The sequence below is a fragment of the Equus caballus genome, chromosome X (assembly GCF_041296265.1).
Source record: "Equus caballus isolate H_3958 breed thoroughbred chromosome X, TB-T2T, whole genome shotgun sequence".
Classification (NCBI taxonomy): Eukaryota; Metazoa; Chordata; class Mammalia; order Perissodactyla; family Equidae; genus Equus; species Equus caballus.
In genome coordinates, this window is record NC_091715.1 from 123982614 (window position 1) to 124010398 (window position 27785).

Here is a 27785-nt window from a genome sequence, read left to right on the forward strand (position 1 = left end):
ACTTCCTACAAGTTGCACATACTGTTTCTGCTTACAATTCATTGGCCAGAACTTAGTCACATGGTCACATCTAACTGTAAGAGTGGCTGGGAAATGTAGTCCTTATTCTTGATGACGGTGTGGCCAGCTACAGAACTGAGGTTCTATTGCTGAGAAAGAAAGGGAAATATATTTGGGGGACAATTAGCAATCTCTACCACAGGAAGGTACAAGACTACCACTTATGACTGCATTTTGTGGATTTAGAAAAGCTGAGAGAAAGATGGGAGATGAAATCTAGCCAGTGCCCACCAACCAAACCAGTGTGCCACAGCTCAAGGTTCAGTCAGCCCAAAAGGGTGCCTTTTTGTATTAGGTTGAATCATATGAAATTGTCATTTTCATACATCAAAAATGATGGTAAAAATGATATAATATCAGCAATTTCATATGGTTCAACCTAATTAATGTGACCATATCACTACTCTGCCCAATGGGGAGGGGGCGGGCCCCCTTATTCCCCAATGGCTAAATGCTAAATGTTTAGCAACCAGCTCTCTGGCGGGGGGGGGGGGGGGAAGCCCTTATTTGTAGAATTTGCTGATTTCCACGGTGTAAGTACTCTCACCATAGCCAATCTCAAACCTCCACCTTGACATCACTGAGCACAGAGTTGTGAAGATACATGCACTAGTACACCGTTACACAATATTTCCATGTACAAATATAATAATCTCAAAAGCATATATAAGTAAAAAGTAGTGAAACAATTAGGAAGTGATGGTTTTTGAGTATTTTTAACATAATTTTTAATGATAAGTTTATGTAACAATTTTTTTTTCCTTTTTCTCCCTAAAGCCCCCCGGTACATAGTTGCATATTCTTCGTTGTGGGTCCTTCTAGTTGTGGCATGTGGGATGCTGCCTCAGCGTGGTTTGATGAGCAGTGCCATGTCCGTGCCCAGGATTCGAACCAACGAAACACTGGGCCGCCTGCAGTGGAGCACGCGAACTTAACCATTCGGCCATGGGGCCAGCCCCTGTAACAATTTTTAATAATGGCTGTGTTTAAAAATTGGCTTGCAAAATTTCCTGAAAAGTTAACAACTGGCTCTTGTGAGCCAGAATGAGGGCCAGCTAAAGGTGACAGTCCAATCACCCGGTCATTTGACCTGCCCAGCAAACTCCTTGCTTCCTTCTGTAAACCAATACCTCACCACTCCCCTCTCCAGCCCTCCAGATGTGTATGAGTTAACTGAATATTTATAGCTTGGCCTACACCCTGGGATCTCTGTCCATATATCAGCACTTCTTTAACCTCTTCTATTTATCTTTTCAGCCTATACTACCCCTTAGGGTAGTAAAATCTATATGCACTCTCCACTAGGTGAAGTCCACGTTTCCTGAGTTTATTCTAAAGCCATCTCATTAGTCCTCTAGCTACAGAAATGGCCCCCTACCCGCCCTTTCTAGGATCCAACATAGACAGCAGCTTCATTTTCTCCTTCTCCCCATCCACCCCACCTTCCAGATAACAAGAATCTCTGTCCTGTCAACCATTCTTTCTCTATGTAGAGGAAGCCTAATATTTTGTCCTTGTGGTCAATTTATCCACCCCACCCATCCATCCAGGAAATTTATTGCCATATTCTCCTTGGCTAGTCTCATCACTTTCATTATTGGATACAGATTAAATGCCTCAAAGTCCACATAAGGCCCTTAATGAAGTCCACGTAGTCGAAATTTTGTCACTCCCTACCTCACATTTGATGGTTCAGCCACACTGAAAAGCCTAGAGTTGCTTACACTCTCCCAGGTGTTTCTTGCCTTGTGCCACAGCTTTTCTCTCCACCTGAAATGGCCTCCCTTCCTCTCCCCACCCGACACAATCATGTTCACCTGTCGAATGCTTGCACGTCTCTCTTCACCTCCTCCGTGAAGCCTTCCCTGATACCTCAAGACAGGATTCATTAATTTCTCCACTGCACAGCTTCTCTACTACATACAGATTTCTATTCTTGTGTGACACGTAGGGTTGCCAGATTTAGCGAATAAAAATACAGGACACCCAACTCAATTTGAATCAGGTGAATAATGAATAACTTTTAGTATATGTCCCATGTGATATTTGAGACATATTTATGTTAAAAATTATTTATTGTTTGTCTCAAATTCAAGCTTAAATGAGCATCTTGAATTTTATCTAGAAACTCTAGTGACACCACACTAGTGTTTCTCTCTGGCAGCTTGTCTCTGAGTTCCTTGAGGGCGGGGACTTGGGCTTGTTCACCTACGTACCCTCAGCACCACGCAGTCTGTAGCACATGGTAAGAGCTCGCTAAGTTTTGGAACTCCCTTCGGGTACTATTTTGTACCATTTGAACTAGTTTACATACATCCTCTTACTGAGTCTTGCAAAAATCCAGTGAGGTTTTACAAAAACAGATATTATTTTCTTCATTACACCAATGATGAAACCAGGGACCAGAGAGAAGTAACTTCCCCAGGACCATGCAGTGTGACCAGGACAGAGCCGGACCTGAGACCAGTCTTTCTGAGTCCCTAGTTCTTTCCACTAAACTACACTGCTGTTTTTCTGTATGTGGCCACAGATTTTATGCAACTTTGCAATTTTCAGGATATTTCTAAGCTTTAAATAAATGATCATCCTTGCTTTGGTTTTAAATGATATTGTGCCGCCACTGGCATAGCAGAGACTTTAATATAGCTTGAGGAGCTTGAAGTTGAGCCTAGTGAATTTTTAATTAGGTATCAATCAAATTGAGAGACTGGTTATAAAGCATCATTTTCCAGTAAAGTCAGCAACATGGTAAATGATTTTATTGGTAAACCATGAGCTTTCTTTACATATTTATTATTATTATGTCAATACAAGTTTCCTCTATCTGCGTATGTATAGCAGTTGACAATATCAGCCACATTATTAGTTTGGTTTCCTCTGCTTGGCTAGCTTTTCAGTTGTGGTAAGTGAAGTCTGCATTCCCTGCTCAGCACTTTTGAAGAAGCAGCAGTTACAGTAAAACTTATATTAACTTGCACCCAAGTAATGAGCCCTCCCTTAATTGAAAATTTTCATCACTTAGCTCTTATGAAACAAAAAGAGGCAATTATATGAAGATGGACTGACAAACTTTATTTTTTCCCCAGAAACGTCTGACTCTGGTCTATTCAGTCCAATTTCCTGTGCCACCTATTTTCATCTAGAGTTCTACATGTTAACGGGCAATCAGCACCTTGGCCCTTACAAAGGGCCCAGCTCTCTACTAGGTGTTGTGGGGTTCAAAAGAGACAGAAAGAAACTAATGTTGATTAAATGACTACTATTGATGTGGATTAAGGCTGCCCCAGCTAGAGCAGCCCAAGGTGACCTGGCCTACATGCCAAACTATACGACCCAGTGGACTTTTTTTATGGTATGAATTAGGACTGCCCCAGGGAGAGAAGCCCAGGGCATCCTCACCTACATGCCGATCTATATGGCCAGATTCGTATCTAAAGTTATATGACCGCACAATAACCAGACCCCATCTGCACTGAAATCATTTAATGACTTTTTACATCATCTTTTCTTTTCTCCAGTAAAAATAAGTCACGTACCCATGCCTTATAAAATTAGCCCTAACCCTCAACTCGGGGCAGCAGCAGGAGCTCTGCCTGCCCATGGGTCCTGTCCCCATGCTATTCCACACTATTCTCTAAATAAAAGAGCACTACTGCCAGATCTTGAGAGTCTAAGAAATCTTTCTTTCGACTCCTCGGCTCACTGACCCCGCATCACTATGAGCTTCTCTGGAAAGAGTCTCAAGAAACTGGTGACTGTGGTTGTCCCCTAGGAGGGAAACTGAGTGACTGACTGGGGGACAGGGGTGAGAAGGAGACTCATTTTGCACTGCATTCTCTTGTGTGCATTTTGAAATTTTTATCATGTGCCTGTATTACCTAATCAAAGAAATTAATTAAACATTGTTTTAAATGACCACCACATTCTTTGCATGATCTAATAAATTCTCACAATGACCCTTCGAGATATGAATTGTTCTCTCTGTTTTCATAGAGAGAAAACTGGGGCTCAGAGAATTTAGGTCGCTTGCCTCAGCTCACACCAGTTAAGTGAGAGAACTAGAATCTGAACAAGGGTCTGCCGCACTCCAAAGCTATGCTAACTATGCTGCTTCCCAAAGAAGATGAAAACCCAGTATTTGTCCTCAAGGGCAATCTTGTTGGAGAACTAAGACATAAAACCCTTAAGAGTTAATTACCATATTTCATTGATTCTAAGAAACACATTTTAAAAGTTCTGAAATTAGGATGTGTCTTCCAATGGGTGGCATGTTGTAGTATATTTGGTGGTGTTTTATTTTTCTCAGTGATTCAAAAGTTAATGGTGTTTTTTTCCACCAACAGCATCTTGGAGTCAATGAAATATGGTTCCAATATAATGCAGAGAATCAAAAAGTCCAAATAGGCAGTACAAGCAGTAAGTGCTGTAGGAGTTCTGAGGAAGGAGCATCCTCTGCTGTAAGAGTTGCTAGGGAAGGCTTGGCACTGATTTGAGCTAAGCCTCAGTGATTAGGTAGCGTATCTGTTATCTATAGCCACAAGAATGCTGTGCAATAAACCACCCCAAAACTCAGTGGCCCAAGACAGCAAGCATTTATTTACTATAGCTCTTGAGTCTACAGTTTAGCTGGGAAGTTCTGATCATCTAGGCTGGATTTATTCACGTGTCTACAGTCAGCTGCAGGTCAGCTAACGGATCTTTGCTAGGCTCACTCACGTCTAGAGATCAGCTGGCTGTTGGCTGATCTAGGTTGGCCTCAGCTTGGGTGAGGGATGGTGTGGCTCTGCTCCCTGTGTTTCTCACATCCCTTCAGCAGGCTGGCCTAAGCTTGTTCTCATGGATATGGCAAGGGAGCAAGAGCAGAGGTACAAGAGTGAGCAGGAGAAAATGTGCAAGCATTTTCCAAGCCTCTGCGTGTAACATGTATGCTAACATCCTGTTGGGTAAAGCATGATATGGCTGAGCCCAGAATCCAGAGATGGGGCAGAACACACCGCCTACAATGGGAGAAGTGAAGAATTAGGTCCATCCATGCAATTAATCCATCCCAGGAAGGCTTCAGATATGCAGGTTGAGGAAAGGAGGGCTTTGTTTGCTAGCCAGGAGAGATCCTGCGGGGAGAGGAGAGTCAGCCAAATGGACTGTATGTGTGTGTTTGAAGGGGTTGTTACATCAGCAAACACAGAACCAGGCTAGGCTCTAACTGTGAGTTTATTTAGCAACAATGTTTACAATGATGACACAGAATCATTGTTTGAAATAAGAATAGAGCCAATCATCCCATAAACTCAGCCTCCCCTATCTCTGCACTCAGAAGCTCCTGAGGTTCGCTCATGGAACCCTAAGTCCCTACCAAATACAGTTGGAAAACTACTGCATGGCATTCCTGGCCCCAGCAGCAGGCCTAGCCTGTCTTTGTTCAACTTCCTAGGGCAAGCATAATGAATTCAGCTTGGAGTGTAGGCACTCTGGCCTGAAAAATCACCCTCCAGTTGAGCTGTCTTGTGAAACCAAGGTGTCTTCCTTACTGACCAGGGCACCATTCCTCATGTTCAACTCCCTCCAATGCCAGAAAGAGGTCCTCATCTCAGCAGACGAACTTTAGAAAGGACACACAGACAACTTCCACTGGGATTCCAATTTGCACCCTAATAATTTGCCGAGCTTTCTTCTCTGTGATACTGGTGGATAATTAACCACCTTTGAGCTCTGAATCATGCTGAGGATATCCACAGCACTGAGAATTTTTCTTTTGAAAACAAAAGGGAAATCAATTTCAGCCAATTCAGTTGTTGCTATTTTATGAAGTTAAGGTGCTCAATGTAAATTAATGTTTTGAATGTATGTCTTTGATCAATAGGTGTAATTATTGATTGGAGTCACACAAAGCCAAAAGGAAACCAATAATTCCTGACATTGTAAGCTCTACACCATGCAGAAAAATCACAACACAACTGCACTGAGCTCAAGGCTTATGTGACCCCCTGATGTTACAAGTCAACTCTTAAAAAATGCAAACATGTTCACTCTTTACTTCCCTTCCTGTTCAAACTCCTCTGGATTTTTAATTAAAAGGATCCATAGACCAGAGTAGGGGCAGTTGCTCCTGATTGGTCACTTGTCCAGAAGGTGACTAATACAGTCCCTTATGCTTAGTAACCATATTGCTGCTTGGAAGTATAAACCAAGCAGCATATACCAATGCAGAGCCCACAAGTAAAGCTAGCCTAATTTTATTATTGGAGGAGCACTGCAGCCCCTGCCCCCAATCAAAAGGATTACCCCATGAACTTGTCATTTGTCCAAAATTATTACTATTTGTCATTGTCAAGGTTCCCAAAGGCCTTTCTCCTCTTAAGCCCCAGGATCCCCTCTCAGTCCCAAGCCAGTTTCCCATGCTCTCACCAACACTGGCTAACACTCAGTGAATACGTACTCATGTGCCAGGCACTCAGCTAAGCACTTCACACGCATTACCTCACTGAATCTTTACAAAACTCTATGAAACGGGTAATGGTACCCTGGTCTTAATTCCAAGATTCCATTTATTTTAAGATTCACTATCAATTTAAACTCTATATGAATCATACACATGAATTGTAAGATGCATATCAAATGCAGTGGTGTTAAAATGTTCGAATCAGGAAAATAGGTAATATTGCCATTTACTGATGAGGAAACTGAAGCCCACAGGAGTTAAATAACCAGTCTAAGGTCACAAAGCTGGTGAATGGTGACTGCAGTTCAAACCCAGATCACTGATTGCAGTACCTATAAAAGTATGATCTCTTTACTTCCTTTGCCACTGGTCTCAGATTCCTTGCTCCTCCTCTCCCCAAATGCCACCTTCCATTCTGTTTCATGGAGTTCTGCTCATCCCTAGTGCCTGGCTGCAAAGGCGACACAAATGACCCAGTTTCTTCCTTCCAGAAGAACTCAAACAAGCAGAAACTAATGGTCAGGAAATAAATAGAGATAGTATCATCTGGTAGATAAAGGTGCAGGATCACAGATTTCAAGATGAAAGACCTAATATATGCTGTAGTCTCTCCATCCAGCACCAAAACCATTGAAATATAGAGGAATCCTTGAAAGACATGAAGCAGGTGAGATCGTATTAAAGAGAAAAACTACAGCCCATGATCATAGGCAGTAAAATTCGGCTGTGGTAGATGAGAGCAGTACAAAGGATGCTTCATGCCCTCAGGTGGTCAAAACAGGAAGAGCTCAAGGATAACCACGAAATGATTGGGCAAGATCAAATAGGATAATTGGCTCTGCAAATCCCTCCCACCTCCTCCCCCCATGGGCCAGGTAGTAGCAACAAAAGCCACAGCAGTGTCTATCTCCAGGTAGGAACAAGTGAGAACGGGAGCTTGGATCAAAGAGACAGGGACTGCTTTAGGTATAAGGTTGTCAGACAAATTACAGGACACTCATATTTGAACTTCAGATAAGCAATGAAATTTTTTTTTTATAAGTATGTCCCATATATTGCATGGGACATACTTATACTAAAAAAAAATTCGTTGTTTATCTGTAATTCAAATTTAAGTGAAATTAAAATTTAAATTAAAAACTTCTAACATTTTAGGACTTTAACATGCAATATAGAGCACATATTTATATGAAAAACATTCATTGCTTATCTGAAATTCAAATTTAACTGGGAATCCTTTTATTTACTAAATCTGGCAATGCTCTTCAGGAGGCTAGCGACCCCTGAGGGGAATAGAGAGCACCCACATCCAGAAGTTTAGCCCCCAATGTACTCCAGCCAGCAATACGTCCTACTCTCCCTTTAAAATAGTCATAACAGTAGCAACTTCTGTCTTGTCCCTCAAGCAGATTGTGCAGAAGCAAGAAATGTCAAACATTTAAGGAAAACTCACACCATTGAAGAGGAACAACAAACTCAATAAAAGAAAACACGAGTTAAACAGAAACAAAATTCATAGAAAAAGCAGAATAAGACCTTCACATAACTTTGATTTATTCCCCCAGAGAGATATGGAAGGACATCACATCCATAAAACAAGAATAAATGGTTTTGAATAAGAACTGAAGATTATTTTTAAAGCTATTTAGAGATATTAAAAATTGAAATATAACTATTGAAATAAGTAGCTCAATAGATGGGCTAAATAGCAGATTAAATTTACATGAAAAGCAAAAAGGTAAGCTGCAATATGGAACTGAGAAATTATCCAGTAGAACCCAAAGAGTTAAGAAGGTAGAAAGTGCAAAAGTACAAAGACGGAGAGGACAGACCCAAAAGTTTTAACATCAGTCTAACAGAAATTTCAAAAGAAGAAACAGGCAAAATAAAGAGGGGGCAAAATTTGAATAAATAATAGCCAAAACTTTTCTATAATTGAAGAAGGATAGTAAGCCTTTGATTGGAAAGACCCATCGAGTGCCAAGAAGGATAAACTAAACACACACACACACACACACCCTTAGACACATTGTAGTACAATTTCAGAAACCAAGGTTTCTGAAAGAGCAGAAAAAGGTGTCAGATTACCAGAAAGGAATGGGAATCAATTTGACATCAGCCTTTCATCTGCAACACGGGATGCAAGAAAACAAGGAGCACTTCGTATTGCTAAGGGAAAATAATTCTGAACCTAGAATTCTATCAATCAAGAAATTGAGTAAAATAAAGACATTTTCAGCCATGCAAAGGCTCAGGAGTTTTAACAACCAAAAACCCATGCTGAAAGAATTACTGGTGGATATATTACAGAAAGAAGAAAATTGAATCCAAGAAAAAGTAATAAGACTCAAATCCAAAACCATCAATATGAGAATTGAGACTGGAGAGCACAGGGCAGTAAAAGCATGCTAAAGTCATCATCTTTCCAGGAAGGTGAATTAGATACTAATTCCAGTGTTAGAAAAAAATATAACTTTATATGTATGTTAAAAACTTAAGGGTGATTAACAAAAGATAGAAATAAAATGTATAATTTTTCAATTTGAAAGAGGGGAGAGGAATAAAAATTCTCAATCCATTCAATAAAAAGCAGGAAGGAAAAAAATTAAGAAAGTAAAAGCATGATAGGCTTATAACAGGAAATAAGAAAGCAAGAATAACTATCTATAAACATCGGTAAACACAGTAAACATGAATGAATTTAACTTATCTATTTAAAATATAGTAAAAATGATCCAACTAGATGTTATGTGCAAGAGACACACTTAAAACAAAATGACTCACATAGATTGAAAATAATGAGTTACAAAAGGATAATACCAGACAAATAATAACAAAAGGTGAACTGATATGGCAATATTAAGAGCAGACAAAACATAAATTAAAGGCAAAAATAATTCAGAGACAAAGAGAGAAACATTATTTTGATAAAAAGAAAGAATACTCCACCAAGAAGTTATAATAGTTATGAACCTTTCTGCAATTATGAACAGAGGATCAAAATATAGAAACATGAACTGATAAATGTACAATAAGAAATCATGCTTTATATAAATCACAATCACAATAGGAGAATTTAACATATTTCTCTAAGAAATTGAGAGATCAAGTAGACAATAATTAAGAATAAAGACAATTGAATAAAACAATTAACATATATGTTTGTATTCAACAAGTAGAGAATATACCTTCTTTTTAAACAAACATAAATATTCACTGAAAAAATGACTATCCATTAGACCACAAGGAAATATCAAATTCCAGAAACATGATGTTATGTAGGCTACATTCACTGTTCTCAGTGCAATAAAATTAGTAATCAACCACAAAAAGATAGTTCCTTAAAATCTTTACACCTGGGGATTTTTAAAGAACACAATTCTAAATAACTCTTAGACAAAAGTATAAGTAAAACGGGAATTACAAATTATCTAGAACAGGACTAATCTCAACACATTGGGAAAGGGTGCTCAACTTCATTAATCATCACGGAAACACAAATCATAACAGCAATGTAATACCATTACGTATTCACCAGAATGGCTAAAATGAAAAAAAAGACAGAAAAATACCAAGTGTTAGTGAGGACACCGAGCAAATGAGAATCTCACACACTGCTGAATGGGGTGTAAATACTTAGGAAAACTGGCACAAAGCAGCTGAATACATACATACCCGATGATGCGGCAATTCCACTCCTGCGTATATACCCAAGAGAAATGTGTGCATATGTTTACCTAAACACGTGTACAAGAAGGTTCAAAGCAGCTTTGTTACTGCTAAAAACCGGAAACAGTCCACATATCTATCTGTAATAAAATGGATAAATTAATTGTAGTATATATTCACACACAATGAAATACTATGCAGCCAAGGATAAGGAACCACTACCCACAACAATATGGATGTTTCTTACAGATATAATGTTAAGTGAAAAAATCAAGACTCAAAAGAATATGTGCAGTATCATTCCATTCACACGAAGTTCAAAAACATGCAACACTAATCTACATGTCATTGTAAATTAGGATAGTGGTTACTCTTGAAGCGGGTGCTGGTGATGACGGGAAGGGGCACAAGAGGAGGCTTCTGAGAGGCTGGTCATGTTCTGTTTCTTCACCAGGATGTTGGTTACACAGGTGTGTTCAGTTCGTAAAAGTTCATTGAGATGAAAACTTTTGATTTGTACACTTCGTTATATGTACGTTATACTTCAATAAAAATTACAAAAAATAACGCCTAGGGATATGGCCAGATAGTACTCAAAAATAAATTTAGTCTTAAGTGCATGTATTAGAAATAAAGATTGTAATAAATGAACTAAGCTTTCAACTCAGGATGGTAGAAAGAAAACAATAAAATAAATCCAATGAAGGTAAAATGAAACATTTATATAGATAAAAACATACATTGATAAAATATAAAACTCAAAAAACCAGATAATAAAAAACCAAAAGTGACTACTCTGAAATAATTAAAAATATAAAAAATATGGATAATATATTTAAAATACTTATTTAAAAATATTATTTAAAAATCTATAAACAAAAATTTGCCAGATATGATCATTTAAAAAAAGAGAAGCCAAAATAAGCAATATCAAGAACACAAAAGGTGGGGCCGAGTGGTTAAGTTCGCGCGCTCTGCTGCGGCGGCCCAGGGTTCGGATCCTGGGCGCGGACATGGCACCTCTCGTCAGGCCACGTTGAGGCGGCGTCCCACATCCCACAACTAGAAGGATCTGCAACTAAGATATACAACTGTGTACAGGGGGGGTTGGGAGAGACAAAGCAGGAAAAAAAAAAAAGATTGGCAACAGTTGTAAAAAAAAAAAAAAAGAACACAAAAGGGGCCTAATTGAAGATAAAGTGGAGACTTTAAAAATTACAAGAGAATACTATAGAACCTAATACCAATCAATTTGAGGCCTTAAAAAAATGGACACGTTCAAGGAAAATACAAATTACTAAAATTGGCCCAAGAATAAACAGAAAATCTTGAATAGACCAAAAGCCATTGAAGAACAGTAGCCAAAATTTTTTAATCCCTTCTAAAAAACAGTCCCAATAGTTTTACTGACATTCTATCAAAGATTCAAGAAAGCAATATTTAAATGTAAATGAACAGAAAAAGTTCTGGAAGTATAAAACCAAACTGATATTAGTGGTTACTTCTGGAAAATGGAGGTGGAAATTATTAGTAACAAAGAAATAATCAATAATATTTTCATTTTTGTGAGAAGAAGGTATTCATGTATTACTCGTATAATTTATAATTTCTTAAGAAATTGCCTTACAGTTTAAATACCAAAAAGAGTCTTGATTTGTAGCTAAATTGAAGACCTAAATGAAATGGACAATTTCCTATATAAATTACCAATATTGACTCAAAATCCACCACTTCCCAGCTGTTTGCCCTTCGGCCAATTATTTAACATCTCTGAGCTTCAATTTATTCTGTAACTGGTGAATAATAATAATATTACTTTTCTTATAGGTCTTATAAAACTTAAATGCATTAGACAATGGAAAGTACTTAGCACAGTGCCTGGCATATAGTAAGTGTTCAACAATTGCTCATTATCATCATTACTACTTATTAATAAAACAAGATTGAGGAATTACAGAGGCCACAGAACCTTACAGGGATCTCGCAGCCACCAGCTCTGGTCTGCAATTCCCGATTCCCCTCTGAGTAGATGGTGACTGGGGGCCCTCTGGGGTTCTGCCTTCTGCTCCCATTCCGGATTGTGGGCCTCACTCTCCCCTCCCACCCACAAGTCTGATCCACTTCAGGGAAAGTCACGTGGAGTGTCCTTTTTTATTTGTTTCTCTTTTTTAAAACTATTGTGGTAAAATATACATAAAATTAACCATTGGAATCATTTTTAGGTGCACAGCTCAGTGGCATTACGTACATTCCATTACTGTGCAGCCATCACCACCATCCATCTCCAGAACTTCTACACCATCCCAAACTGAAACTCTGTACCCATTAAACAATAACTCCTCATGTGAAGTCTTTTTTTTTACTGAAATTCCCTCTTCCCTGCCTAAAGATACTAAGCCTTTGTCTCCAAGGACACTTAGCCTCTCTGAAGCTCTCCAGACTGGGTGGTCTCCAGTTCTCCAAGTCTCTAGAACGATGGTCTCCAGGCCTTTCCTCACAGTCAGTACTTTCAATGAAAGTATGGAAGTCTTCTTTTGAAATATATTTGCAGTCGTTTTAAGTCATTACTTATCTTACTGAGCTAGTGAGAACCTGTTATGGGTTGAATTGTAACCCTCAAAACTTCATATATTGAAGTCCTAACCCCTAGTACCTCAAAATGTGACCTTTTTTGGAAATAGCATTGTTGCAGATGTAATTAGTTAAGATGAGGTCATATGAGAGTAAGGTGAGCCCCCAGTCCATTTTGACTGGTGTCCTTATATATGGAGAGACACACATGCACGCAGGGAGAACGCCAAGTGAAGGATGGAGTTTTGCTGCCACAAGCCAAGGAACTACCAGAAGTTAAGAGAGAAGCCTGGAAGAAGATCCTTCACTAGCACCTTCAGAGGGAGCATGGTCCTCCCAATACGTTGTTTTCGGACTTCCGGCCTCCAGAACTGAGAAAATAAATTTCTGCTGTTCCAAGCCACCCACTTTGTGGTACTTTGTTACAACAGTCCTAGGAAACTACTATAGTCACCTACTCAAGAAAATATGATAAGGAAGTTTTCAAGGGCAATGGAGGGTTGTTGGAGTGTATTAGTTTTCTATTTCTCCGGGTAACAGATTACTCAGAATATAGGGCACTTCTGGGGAGAGTCGGCTAGGCAGAGGTCATAAGCTGGGGGCTATGGACAGTAGGGGGAATTATAAGGGTCCTGGATTCCTGGAAGACTCATAATGTCTATAACAGCCAAGCCTGGTTACTGCCATTTTCCTAGTGTTTCCGAGGATACATTTTCCAGGTCTATCTGATGACTCCCCGGGTGCCACATTATGCATAATTTCCCCCTTTTTTGGTACTACTATTTGTTCTTCTAAAGAAATGCTTTAGGAGCAGATAGGCACTTGAGAGGAACCACCAGAGGGAGGCAGGCTCTCCTATCTCTAAGCTGTCCACCCTGGCATCGTAAAGCACTACCCAGTGTTCAGTTGTCATGTTGTTTAACTGGAGGCTGATTTTGTCTTTTAAAGTGAAGCAGGCTACCCTGGGAATTAGCTAGGGGCTTTGAAGACACAGCAACTGGAATGAGTTGGGATATTCAACCCACCTTTCCCAGAAGAGCTAGAGGCAGGGCCCACTTCTCTGTCAGCCACAGTATGATTTCCTCACTATAGATCACCAGCTCAGGAATCCAAGATCTTCTTTCAGCCAGCACTATTGTCTAAGAGCTGAGACTGAGGCTACAGAGGCCTGACCAGAAAGCTGCCCTGTAACCCTGCTGACCTGCCTGGTGGTTGAAAAGGCAAGATTCTTTCTCCCGGGCTTGAAACTGGCTCTTCCTTTTCATCAAAAATGCAATTGAAGGAATTTAGAAGTTCAGGAGGTTGGAATGTTCACTTGCTGAACTGGCCTTTAATGTCTCTCACTTCTCCTCCGTGTCTTCCTGTGTTCCAGTCTCCTGCCAGTGTGCCCATAACATGAAGAAAATAGCCCATTCTCAGCAAAATACCTTGAGGTTCATAAATGACAAATAGCTGAAAAGGGAGAGAGCTGTGCCTTAGTTGGCTACATAAGATTAAAATGTGTCATCTCTTATTTTTAATTATCTTTTCTTTTTTAATTTCCCCAGTGAATCTTTGCAGAAGTTAGGTAACCATAATTACAAGTCAAAAGGAAGGCCTTCCCCACAGGATAATTGGCAAGATTTTCAGCCATAATCATCTTGACCAAATATCTAATCATCATAATCAATCATGCCTTTGGCATTTGCAAAGATTTTCCAAGATCCAAAAGTGTATCCCTTTATGAAGACATCAAATAAAAAAGTAAAAATGGGAGAATTATGGCAAAGGTTAGCATTGTCACTATATTTTGTAAAGTTTTCTGAAAGGTAGTATAAGCTTTGATGTATGACATAACTCATTCACTCATGTATTCATTCAGCAGGTATTTTTTTAAGAATCTACTATATTTTAGGCCCCATGCTACACACTAGGGATATAGTGACAGGCAAGATGGACCCTGCCCTCACTGAGCTTATGAGCTATTTGAGAGATATACAATTAAAGCGGCAATTACAATAATGTGTGATATATTCTGCAAAAAATTAACTTCTTAAGGAACTGTGAGATACAATGGAGGGACATTTCTCATGGAATTGGGAGTGGGAGTGGAGTTAGGAAGATTTCCCAGGGGTGATGAAATTTCAGCTGAGAGCAGAAGGATGACTTAGTCTGGCAGTATGTAGGCAGATTGGAGTTCCAGTCAGTAAAAACCCATATGACAGGCTAACGCTGTGAGGCTGTCAGTAGAGTGCATAGAAGGAACTGAACCAAGTTCATTATGGTTGGAGTATCAGTATAAAAGAGAGAGAGGTCTGATAAAAAAAAGAAATGAGGTTGGGCAAGTGAACAGATGCCAGTTCATAAAAGGTTTTTTAAAATGTGTTAATAAATTTAGACATTTTCCTTAGGCGATGGGAAGCCACTGAAGGCTTTTGAACAGTGAAGTGACATGACCAGATTTATGCTTTAAAAAGCGCACTCCAGCTGCAATGTAAAGAACTGACTGGAGGTGGGAGAAAGAGTAGAAGCAGGGAGAACAATGAGGTTACTGCAGGAGTCCAACAGAGGAATGATGGTGGCCTGAAGGGGAGTGGTAATCTATGGTGCAGTGATGGAAATGGAGAAGAGTGGAGAGATTCAAGAGATATTTAGAAGATAAGATGAACACGACTTGGTGATTGAATGTGGAAAAGGAGAAAAAAAAAAGTGTCAAGGACGAGTCCTTGATCTAGGACATAGGAAACTGGGTGGTTGGTGATGCCATTCACTGAGATAAAGAACACAGGAGAAGGTGAGAACTTGAAGGGCTGTAGTGAGGGGAAGGAGATGAGTTTAGTTTGGGCAATTTTGAGTTTGCAGCACATGTGCTACATCCAGATGGAGATGCCTAATCAGTAATAGAGGAGAGGCTTGGGCTGGAAATATAACTTGAGGGTCACCATCATTTAGATTATACTTGAAGCCATCAGATAAGATTGCCTGGGCAGAGAATACAGGGCAACAAGAAAAAAGGGCTGAGGCTCAAGTCCTGAGAAATCCCACATCTAAATTCTAGGTGTAGGAAAGTAAGTACCCAAATGAGACTGAGAGGGAGAGGCCAGGAAGTAAGAGGAAAATCAGAAGAGTTGTATCATAGAAGACATGGGAAAGGAGTGTATTGAGCAAGAGGGGGTAGTCAACAATGTATGTTGCTGAGAAGCCAGGTAAAATGGGAACTAAGTGTCCACTGGATTTAATGACATGGAGATAATTTTCTGTTCCTGTATCTTACTTGTCTCATTCTTAAAATGTAGGAATTGGGCTCATCTTGATCTCCCCCAAATTCAACCAAAGTACTTTCACTCTTGTCTGCTTTACAAATTGAGCTTCTTTCCGTAAAATTTCATTTGAAGAAAAAAGTCCATGGATTTTAAAAAATTCTAATGAAAATGATAGGAACTAGACCAGGAATTCCAGCTCCAGCTGGAAAATTGGCAATGCCCTTTGGGCTCTAATATTTTGTGATTCTATCCACTCAAGATACACCTCAATCTAAACTTATCCTATTTTGCGAATATTATCTCCAAACGGTTCCTAGTATGGACCTTCAACCCTATTAGTCGGTCTCCTTATATTGTCAAACTCATGTAAGTTTCTTTGCATCCCTTTCACTCCTCTGTCCATCAAAATCCTTCCAAGTCAAACTTAAAAGCTCACCTCCTCTCAAAGGCCTTCCTTGACTTCAAGTCACACTGATGGTAGGCTCCTCTGTCCTTGTTTTAGCAATTATCACACACTACCTCTAACTTAATAGTTCTCTATTTGCAGTATGTTAGTCTTATCACCCCAATGAGACTGCAAACTCCTCTAGAGCAGCAACTACGTATTTGCTCGCCTATGCCACCCCCCATGCCTGACACAGGCTACATGCTCAGCAAGTGCCTAACAAAAACCATTTTTCTCCTGAAACTGGTATGCACCCTTCCATTTTAGCTGTTAAGGCAACAAGATCAAACCCTACATTCTGTTATTTGTGGTATGTTTATTGCAAAGGATTTTCATTCTATGGCATTTGCCGTAGTTAATGGGGTGGGGCAGGGAGATGTCAATATTTTAGTTGCAGTAAAGCACAAAAAACAGGCAAATGCCACAGGAAAGAAAACAACAGCAGGCACTGTGCTCAGGAATCTGGAATCTTTGTTACAAAATCTCAAACCCCAGCATGGGCTTGGCCTTGAAAATGAACATTTCACACTGAGAGAGGCTCATTTTTAAAGAAGGTCAAGTTTGAGGTCATAGCTAGTGGACTGTGTTGCTTTAATAGGGACAATATAAAAATCATACATTTTCTAAACAAGGGTTGTGGGAATGACTCTGCCTTGGCTTGTGATGCATTTACCCTGGAAGAAAAGTACGTAAACATGGTTAAGACTTTCATTAAGCTATAAAAATTGATGGAGCCAATTATCTCCCTCTGAAACTCAGCCAATAAACGAAAGAGGATAAGAGAAATGGCTTGGAAATGGAAATGAGGCACTATAGAGATATGAGTGGCATCCAGGCAGTCTCTGATTTTCATAGTGGCCCACAAAAAAAAGAAGGGGTCCTTCCGGGAGGACAAAATTCAACTGAAGTCAGTCAGCTTTTATGAAGCACCTTCTGTTCCTATAAGCCTTTGCGTTGAGCCCTGTTGTGGATGATATTAAAATACAGAGTTCCTAGGGGCTGGCCCCATGGCCGAGTGGTTAAGTTCGCGCGCTCCGCTGCAGGTGGCCCAGTGTTTCGTGGGTTCGAATCCTGGGCGCGGACATGGCACTGTTCATCAGACCACGCTGAGGCAGCGTCCCACATGCCACAACTAGAAGAACCCACAACGAAGAATACACAACTATGTCCCGGGGGGCTTTGGGGAGAAAAAGGAAAAAATAAAATCTTAAAAAAAAAATAAAATAAAATAAAATAAAATAAAATACAGAGTTCCTGGTCCTTGCTCTGTAGAAACCTACAGTGTAGTTGGTGGAGCCAAGACAAAGATATCTGAAATAACAAAAGAACATTTACAAAGTGGTATGAGCTGAAAAAAGGTTGAATTAGCTTCAAGCACCCAGGAGATGCGGAGTCAGGGAATCACATGATGTGTGTGTGTCCACACATGTATGTGTGCTTATTTGTGTCTATTGTGGAGGAGATGGTGCAACAATCTGGGAATGGAGCTTTATCCTGAGGAAGTGTATGAGCTAGATTGTTGGAGGAAATGGAGAATTCTCTGTAACTATATGAGTAATGGGTGGAGAGGCAAAAATAAACAGGGCATGTAAAGAAAAGTATTTTAAAAGATCAGGCTATTTAGACTAGTGGGTCTTTGTGGGCAAGGCTACGACTGGAGAGTTGAGCAACAGGCGTGCAAAGTTCAGCAGTGGGGAAAAAGACAGAACAGTTGAGACTAGTTGAAGGAGAGCATCAAAACCCACAGCTAACATCATACTTAATGGTGAAAGACTGAGAGCTTTCCTTTTAGGTCAGGAATAAGACAAGGACACTTGTTTTCATCAATTCTATTCAACATTGTACTGGTGGTTCTAGCCCAGGCACTCAGGCAAGAAAAAATAAATAAAAGGCACCCAGATTGGAAAGGAAGAAGTAAGACTATCTCTATTTGCAGACGACATGATCTTGTAAATAGAAAACACTAAGGAATCCACTAAAAATCTATTATGACTAATAAACAAGTTCAGCAATGTTGCAGGACACAAGAGCAACATTTAAAAAAACAATTGTATTTCTATATACTTGCAACGAACAATCAAAAAGTGAAATCAAGAAAACAATTGTCTTTACAATAGCATCAAAAAGAATAAAATACTTAGGAATGAATTTTAAAAGAAATGAAAAATTTATACTCTGAAGATTACAAAGGTCTGTTGAAGAATATTAAAGATCTAAATAAATGGAAAAACATCCCTTGTTTATGGATTAGAAGATTTCATATTGTTAAGATGGCAATATTTCCCAAATTAATCTACAGACTCAAGATAATCCCTATCAGAATCCCAGCTGACTTCTTTGTAGAAATTGACAAGCTGATTCTAACATTAATGTGGAATTGCAAGTTTCCCAGAACAGACAGAAAAGCCTTGAAAAAGAACAAAGAAGGAGGACTCACACTTCCCAATTTCAAAACTTACTAAAAAGCAATAGTAATCAGGACAGTATGATAGTGACACAGGATAGACATATGGATCAGAGGAATAGAATCATTAGTCCAGAAATAAAACCATGTGTCTAGGATCAACTGATTTTCAACAAGGGTGCCAAGACCTCCCAACTGGAAAAAATATTATTTTCAATATACGGTGCTGGAACAGCTGGATAGCCATATGCAAAAGAATGAAACTGGACTCTTATCTCATATGCTACACAAAAATTAACTCAAAATGAATCAAAGACCTAAATGTAAGAGCTAAAACTAAAAAACCCTTAGAAGGAAACATAGCAGTAAATCTTCATGACCTCAGATTTTGCAAATGATTCATAGGTATGATACCAAAAGCATGAACAACAACAACAAAAATTAGATAATTCAGATTTCATCAAAATTTAAAACTTTTGTGCTGCAAAGGACACCATGAAAAAAACTGAAAAGAGAACCAAAAGAATGGGAGAAAATATTTGCGAATCATATATCTGATAAGATATTTGTATCTAGACTATAAAAATAACTCTTACAACTGAACAGTAAAAAGATAAATAACTCAATTTAAAATACAGTCAAAGGATCTGAAGAGACATTTCTCCAAAGAAGATATATAGATGGCCAAGAAGCACATGAAAAGATGCTTAACATCATTAGTCATTACAGAAATGCAAATTAAAACCACGATGAGATACAATTTCATATCCACTAGGATGGCTGTAATAAAAAAAGATGAACAATAACAAGTGTTGGGGAGGATGTGGAGAAACTGGAACCCTCATAATGGGAATGTAAAATGGTGCAGCAAGTATTGAAAACCACCTGGCAATTCATCAAATGGTTAAATATAGCTACCATATGACCCAGCAATTCCACTCCTAGTTATATATCCACGAGAAACCAAAACATATGTCCACACAAAAGTTAGCAGACAAATGTTCATAGTAGCATTATCCATATAGCCCAAAGCGGAAACTCAAATGCCTACCAACTGATGAATGGATAGACAAAATATAGTATAATCATACAAGGGGATATTATTCAGCCATAAAAAAACAATGAAGAACGGATAAATGCTATAACATGTAGCATAAAAACATGTAGCAACCTTGAAAACATTTTTCTAAGTGAAAGAACAGTCACATCAGACCACATATTGTATGATTGCATTTGTATGGAATGTCCAGAGCACGCATAGTTATAGAGACAAAAAGTAGATTATGGATTGCTTAAGAGCTGGGGCAGAGAAAAGGGAAATAGGGAGTGGCTGCTAATGTGTGTGGAGCTTCCTTCAGGGGAATGGAAATTCTAAAATTAGATTGTGGTGATGGTTGCACAGCCCTATGAATATACTAACAATCCTAGCTTGTACACTTTAAATGGGTGAACTGTATGGTATGTGAATTATACCTTAATAAAGCTGGTATTACGAATTGAATCGTGTCTCCCAAAAAGATATGTTAAAATCCTAACTCCCAGTACCTGTGAATATGACCTTATTTATAAATAGGGTCTTTGCAGATTTAATCAAGTTAAGATGAAGTCATTAGGTTGGTCCCTAATTCAACATGACTGGCATCCTTATAAGAAGTGGGAAATATGGACAAGGATACACAGGGAAAATGCCATGTGTGACAAATGCAGAGATTGGAGTGATGAGCTGCCAGCCAAGGAACGCCAAGGCTGGATGCTGCCACCAGGGGCTAGGAAGAGGCAAGGGATGATTCTACTGAGTCTCAGAGGGAGCATGGCCCTGCAGACACCTTGGTTTTCAGACTTCTAGCCTCAAAAAGTATGAGATAATAAATTTCTGTACTATCTAGTTTGTGGAACTTTGTTATGATAGCTCGAACAAAATAATACAGCTGTTAAAAAAATAAATAAAACAACCCAAAGAGTTTCAACTTGTATGAGATAACAGAAATAACACTAGACTAGGAGTTAAGGGACCTAAATTTTAGTCGCAATTCTCTCCTGACTCACCGTATGACATTAGACAAGTCGCTAGCTCTCTCTGAGCCTGAGTTTTCCCGTTTACCAAATGCAGGGATTGGGTTGCATAATCACTAAGGTCCCCTCAAGGATGACATTCCCCTTCACAGAATTCATTTATTTTACAATTTTGAAAATGTTAGCATGGGCCCCAAATTCAAATGACACCAATAAAAAGTAGTGAAATATTTTAAAATCAAATTAACTCCTTCCATTTTGAAGCTCTTTTGCTCATCTTGAAATCTCACTGGAACTAAAATTACCCCCATTTCTTAACATGAAATCACTCCCCAAGGTTTGTGGGGATTATGAAATGGGACATAGTTTCTGAGACACAATCCAGTTTTGAGTTAAACTCCCTTTGTCCTTTCTCTTATACCTTGTAAATGCAGAACTTCCTTTCCAGCATTGGGTTAATATGAAACCTATGTGATGCCAACAACTAAACCTCATTTAACCAAAGAAAGAAAAGGATCATTGCTATAGTTCTTGTTCTGCCTGGTATTCAGAGATGCTCTATGTAGTTTGTAAACCACTGGTTTTGGGATACATTAAAGAAATCTCAAGCTGATCTCCCTTTTGTTGTTAACAATGTACAGCATAGAGTTGCACAACACAGCAAGTGTTCAAAATGGCTTCTCCCTCCCTTTCCTATGTTTTAAAGATTTGGAACATAATACTCTTTCCTTTATGTTTCCGTTTTGCTTTTTTTTTAACTTCTTTTTATCTCTCCTGCAGTCCTTTCTCTTTGCAAGAAAAGTCACTTGACCCTCTCGACACTGGCAAACTCCATTGTAGCTCAGGAAATGGAGTACGCATCAGTTGCTGAATTGTGCACATGCCATAAAGATGTCTTTTCTTTAATAGACAGCCCTATGTGAAGTTTAAATTAACTTCCCAGATCACCACAAACCATCAGAATGATTTTTCATAGGCTGAATATTCAGTAAGCAGTTTTATACTTAGCTTCAAAATAATGAACTCCTCTAAGTGCCAAACATTGGCTTTTTGGCAACTCATTATGGTTTCTATTTAATAGCTTGCCTGTTGCACTTAAGATTTTCCAACTTCCGATTGCTAATTTGTATCAAAACTTCTTATCCTACAGGTTTTTATAAAACAGCATTTTCAATTCCATGCTACAGTAGTTAGTTTTACATTCATTCACTCATTCATTCAGTAAGTATTTGTTGAGTACTATGCAAAGTTTTACATAGATCGAATTTTTACAAATTAAACCACATTTCAGTAGGATACATGTGTGGCTATTTAGAAGTAATCTGGAGTGGATCCTTCTTTAAAGTAAATAATCATTTGTAACAGAGATACCTTAACCTAATGTATGTTGCATTGTGTTTACGTGAGGTAAGGACTCTATTAGTTGAACACAGGTGGAACATTAATGATCCTAAGGGGACAGGAAATGTGGAGTTGGGCCCATAAAAGAGAGAAAACTGGAATTGAGACTCCTGTTTAAAATTAGCATCCTCGAAATCTACCCATTCTGTGTAAAGAAGACTAGAACAATTTCACCCATCATCTCAGGGGAACATCAAGGACACTTATGGGCTCCTGGGGGCTATGGATTGAAAACACAGTCTTCCATGAGAAGTCATATCGTAACTCTGTGGGATATTTCGGGGTGGGGGGTGCCCCCATATACATTACTCACATGGCCTAGGACAATAAATTAACATAAAACTTGGTCCAGAACCAGTAAAACTCCTAAGGCTTCTGCAGAATCAAAACAAATTGTTTAGAGACACTTCCACATCATAGGATGCATGGAACACCCATAGAAAAGAGAACCCTGAGTTTATAATAAGAACATAGAAACCACATGAGGAAATTAACCACTGTAGGGAGAGTCAGCCTTCACAAAAAACAGCAGGATTAGCATCCCAAGAACTACACAAAATAAAAGGTTGAAAGAGATTATAAAATAGGTATGTCTAAAACAATTAAAAAGATAGAAGAGTAGAATTTTTGAAGAAAACAGATGAATTTGAAGAAGAAACAAAAAGAACTTTTAGAAATAAAACATACAGTCTTTAAAATTAAAAAGTAAATAGAGAAGTAAAACTGTAGACTAGACACAGCTGAAGAGAGATTTCGTAAATAGTAGAAGTAGCTAAGAAAATTACCAACATAGACAAAAATAGATGGAAAATATGAGTGATTAAAATATCTGAGGATAGAATAAGCAGAATATAAAGAGGTAGTATTATTTTAAAGATTCCATTCACAAAAAATAGAAAATGAATTATAGAATAAATGAAGAAAGAGAATGGGGAAGAAGCAATATGTGAGGAGATGATGGCTGGAAATTTTACCTATTTTTCTTTCTTAAGTCACATTTATCTATAAACCCTTAAAGAATTACAAATTCACTTAAATTTTTAAAGAAACAACTAGAAGATCAGAAATAAAATGTATGATTTCCAAATGAGTAGAGGATGGAAAGAAAAATAAAGAAAACTTGATCAATAAAAAGAATCATCATTAAACATTTCTCAATAAAAGGAAACATAAAGTTACCATATGACCTAGCAATTCCACTCCTAGGTATATATTCAAGAGAATTGAAAACATGTCCACAAAAAACCTTGTAAATGAATGTTCATAGCAGCATTATTCACAATAGCCAAAAAGTTGAAACAACCCAAGTGTCCATCAACTGATGAATGGATTAACAAAATGTGGTATATCTCTACAATGGAATATTAGGCAGCCATGAAAAGTAATGAAGTACTGATACATGCTACAACATGGATTGCTACAACATGAATGGACCTTTAAAACATGCAAAGTCAAAGAAGCCAAACACAATAGGCAACATATTTTATGATTCCATTTATATGAAATATCCAGAATAGGCAAATTCATAGGGACAGAAAGTAGATAAATGGTTGTCAGGGGTTGGGGGAAGAGCAGATTGTAAGTAATTGCTAATATGTACAGGGTTTCTTTTTAGGATGATGAGAGTGTTCTAAAGTTAAATGGTGGTAATGATTGTACAACTCTGTGAACATACCAAAAGCCACTGAAATTTACATGTTGTTAAAAATAAGAATTTTGGGCCAGCCCCAGTGGCAAGTAGTTAAGTTCAGCATGTTCCACTTTGGTGCCCTGGGTCCAGTTCCTGGACACAGACCTACACCGCCTGTCTGTCAGTGGCCATGCTGTGGTAGCAGCTCACATACAAAAAGAGGAAGATTGGCAACAGATGTTAGCTCAGGGTGAATTTTCCTCGGGAAAAAAAATAAGAATTTTAAAGTACATGAATTATATCTCAATAAATATGTTGTTAAAAATCAAAACAAAAAAGGAAAGAAGTCGAAATATATCGGTAATCACAATAAATCATAATGAGTTAAATTTAGCTGTCAAAGGCCCATATAGTTTTGGAGGCCAGTTTAATCAAATTTTCAAAAATGTATAATCCAGATTTTATATAAAATAATCCAGAAAAAAAGAGAAAGAAGTTAATCTCTCCAACTTATTTTGTGAGTCTAGTACACCTTGATACCAAAACTAGAAAAGAACAGCACAAAAGGAGGACAGAAACAGAACAATCTGACTTATGATCATTGATGAAAAATCCTAAATTAAGTATTAGCAAACCTAGCAATGCATTATAATTTTTAATACATATGACCAAGTGGTATTTATCCCCGCAATGCAACATTAGAAAATCCACGTAATTCACAAAATTAAGTGTCCAAAAGAAAAAATTCATCAAATCTCACTAGGTGCAGAAAAGTCATCTGATAAAATTCAACATTCATTCATATGATTAAAAAAAACCTCTTAGCCAACTTAGAACAAAAAGGAGCTTCCTTAACTTGATAAAAGGTAGCTACCAAAAACCTGCAACAAATATCATACGTAATGGTGAAACATTAGACTCATACTCTTTAGAATCAGGAAACAAATCAAAGATCCTCATCACTGTTTCTCCTCCAAGTCTGGAGGGACTTGTCAGAACAATAAAACAATATAAAGAAATGAGAGGGGATATTCTAAAGAAAGAACAAAAACTGCCATTATTTGCAAAATGATAGCTTATATAGGAAAAGCTAGAGAATCTGCAGACAAACTGTTGGCACTATTAAGAGATTGCGGCAATGTTACTGGATGTCAATCGATACAGAAAATTTAATCAACTAGAAAATGTAAAATAAATTGTTTAAAATATCATTCACCATTACAAAAATATATATATATAATACACTTAGGAATAAAACTAACCAAGTATGTGTAGAATCATAACGAAGAAAATTATTCTTCTATTCCAAACAAAATCCCAACAGTATTTTTTTCATAGAACTTGACAAGCCAATTCTAAAATTGATATGGAAGAGTAACAGGCTAAGAATAGCCAAGAAAATTTTGAAGAAGAATGAGGGGGTATTCATCCTACTAGATATCAATTTATTATAAAACTATACTAATTTTCAAACAATGTGATATTAGCACAAAAATAATCAAATAGACCAGAGAGCACTAAACTTTTTCTGTAAAGAGTCAGATAGTAAACAGTTCAGGCTTTTCATGCCAATGGATACAATTGAGGATATTATGTCGGTACTTAAGAAACAAGAGAACAACTCCTTCCCCACCCCACCCCATTTGCCTGGGGTGGGCCATCCCAGGCTGTGAGCAAGCTTGGTACTCTCTGTTAGAGACATTCTCTAGATGAAGAGCTACTGACCAAAGGATAAGGTGCCATTCACCAACCATCCCGATTTGCCTGAGACTGCTTGTGTCATAGCCCTAAAAGTCTCACGTCCTGAGAATCCCCTCCATCTCCAGAAAACCAGGATGGTTGGTCACTCTACCTAAAGGAGAAAGGCCTGGCGGGCTTGGAGGAGGGAAGAGTGGCTGCCACCACAGTCAGTTTCATTTTTGGCTCCAGCAACACCCAGACCCCAGCACACCCTTCTCTTCTCCCAGAGAACTTGGCTGTCTTAACTTGGGCAGGTGGCCAGAGGGAAGGCAACTCGCTAAGTCACTGACTTCCAGACTAAGATTCCAATGGACTGAGATTCCACTGCTCCGTGCTGGCAGTTGCCAAAAGTAGAGCCTCCAAGTATGCGGAGACCAGTGTGGGCCCTGGGCAGCAGGGAGGTGTGGCATTCAGAGAGGGGAATGAGGCAGAGGCGTATGCCCAGACTTGGTCTTCACCACTTACATAAAAAGACTCACTCATAAAAAGTTAACTGTAGATTAGGCAATTCTCCAAGACAGCATTCCTCTATGAGGTGACACAGGAATTAAGGCTGCTATGATTATGTGGCTCCATTATCTCTACAGCCAACCTCCATGCCCGTGATGAAAGGGGGAGGGACGGAGAGAGAGGGACAGAGAGAGAGATTGACTATAGAATCACAGATATTTTACACTGCCTCAGCCAGAAGATAACCGCATCACTTCTGCTCACATTTTATTGGCCAGAACTAATCATATGGCCTTGCAAGGGGACTGGAAGGTATAGTTTTCTCTTGTTCAGGAAGGAGGAATATGAGACAGAATTTGGTAAATACACAGCATACATAGCATTGTCTCTGCCACAAATGCTCATTATAGTTTATAAGGTGAAAACAATACAGTTTGTAATGTAAAAGCTTGAAAACAATACAAATATCCACCAAAGTGTTAAATTAAGTAGCACAAATGTATGCATTGGAATATTACAGTGAAAATGAATGGGCTAGATCTGCATGTCTAAACATCCATAAATCTCAAAAATATAATGTTGAAAAAGCATAAAAATGTGGATGGGAGGGATAAGCACCAACCTCTAGATAAGGATTACCTCTGAAGATGAAAGGAGGGCGGGTAATGACATAGTGGGTGGAAGCAGAATGAGTCTTCAACGGTATGAAATGACATTTTGTTTCTTTTTAAAAATAATCTGTGGGGCCGGCCCCGGTGGCCTCGTGGTTAAGTTCAGCACGCTCTGCTTCAGCGGCCCAGGTTCAGTTCCCAGGCATGGACCTATACCGCTCTGTTCGTGGCCATGCTGTGCTGGAAGCCCATATACTAAAAAATAGAGGAAGACTGTCACAGGTGTTAGCTCAGGGCGAATCTTCCTCAAGGAAAAAACAAATGATGTGTAAAGGCAAATTTATAGGAAAAGAGGGCTGATTAGTGGTTGCCTGTGACTGAGGGTGGGAATGGGGAGTGACTACAATGGACAAGAGAGATCTTTAAGGGGTGATGGAAGTCTTCAAAAATTGAATTGTGGTGATGGTTACACGTCTCTGTAAATCATTGTATTCTACACTTAAAATGGTGAATTTTATGGTATTTGAATCTTACCTCAATAAAGCTGTGTAAAAAAACTATCTGTAATAAATATAGAAAAATTCTATATTGTGTGACTCCATTAATATAAAAATAAAATGTTTGGATATGCATCAAAAGCTTTTTTTTAAATGATGGGGTATAGTAGTTGGTTTCTACGTATAGATCTGATGACTCCAGTCAATTGCTTTTTGGAAAGGAAACAAAGACTATGGGATTGAAAGATAGCACGGCTGAAATAATAACAATGATAACAATAACTACTTCATATTATTTGATTTATTAATTTAGATATGTGCTTATCTAAATTTTACATTAGGCATGTTGATTATCCACTCTCATTTTGTGAAGCCAAATCAACGTTTGCATCTCACTGGATCACTTTTTGCATCATCTAACACAATTTCCCAGAGCACACCATTTTTACTTCCAAATAATAGCAGAAGATACAGAATTTTAAAAATACTTATATGATGTTCTCTCTAGAAAAAAAATGTACCCCGGCAATAACTACCTATAGGCCTAACATACATAACAATCCATTTTTTCCCATTAATAATTTAACATAGTGATTAAAAGTATAGGCTTTGG

The 27785-nt window shown here is 38.4% G+C and overlaps 1 protein-coding gene across 2 annotated transcripts in view; it reads right to left on the reverse strand.

The window, feature by feature from the left end:
- Positions 1 to 776: 776 nt before the first annotated feature.
- The window catches only part of SMARCA1 (SWI/SNF related, matrix associated, actin dependent regulator of chromatin, subfamily a, member 1), a 116210-nt gene continuing 89201 nt past the window's right edge, over positions 777 to 27785 (reverse strand). The window contains exon 26 of one of the 2 annotated variants that reach the window (XM_070257366.1): positions 777 to 1018. In XM_070257366.1, coding sequence (XP_070113467.1) covers positions 879 to 1018 — 140 coding nt within the window. In that variant the 3' untranslated portion in view covers positions 777 to 878. The remainder of the gene's footprint in view (positions 1019 to 27785) is intronic. The other variant, XM_070257367.1, reaches the window with a different exon arrangement.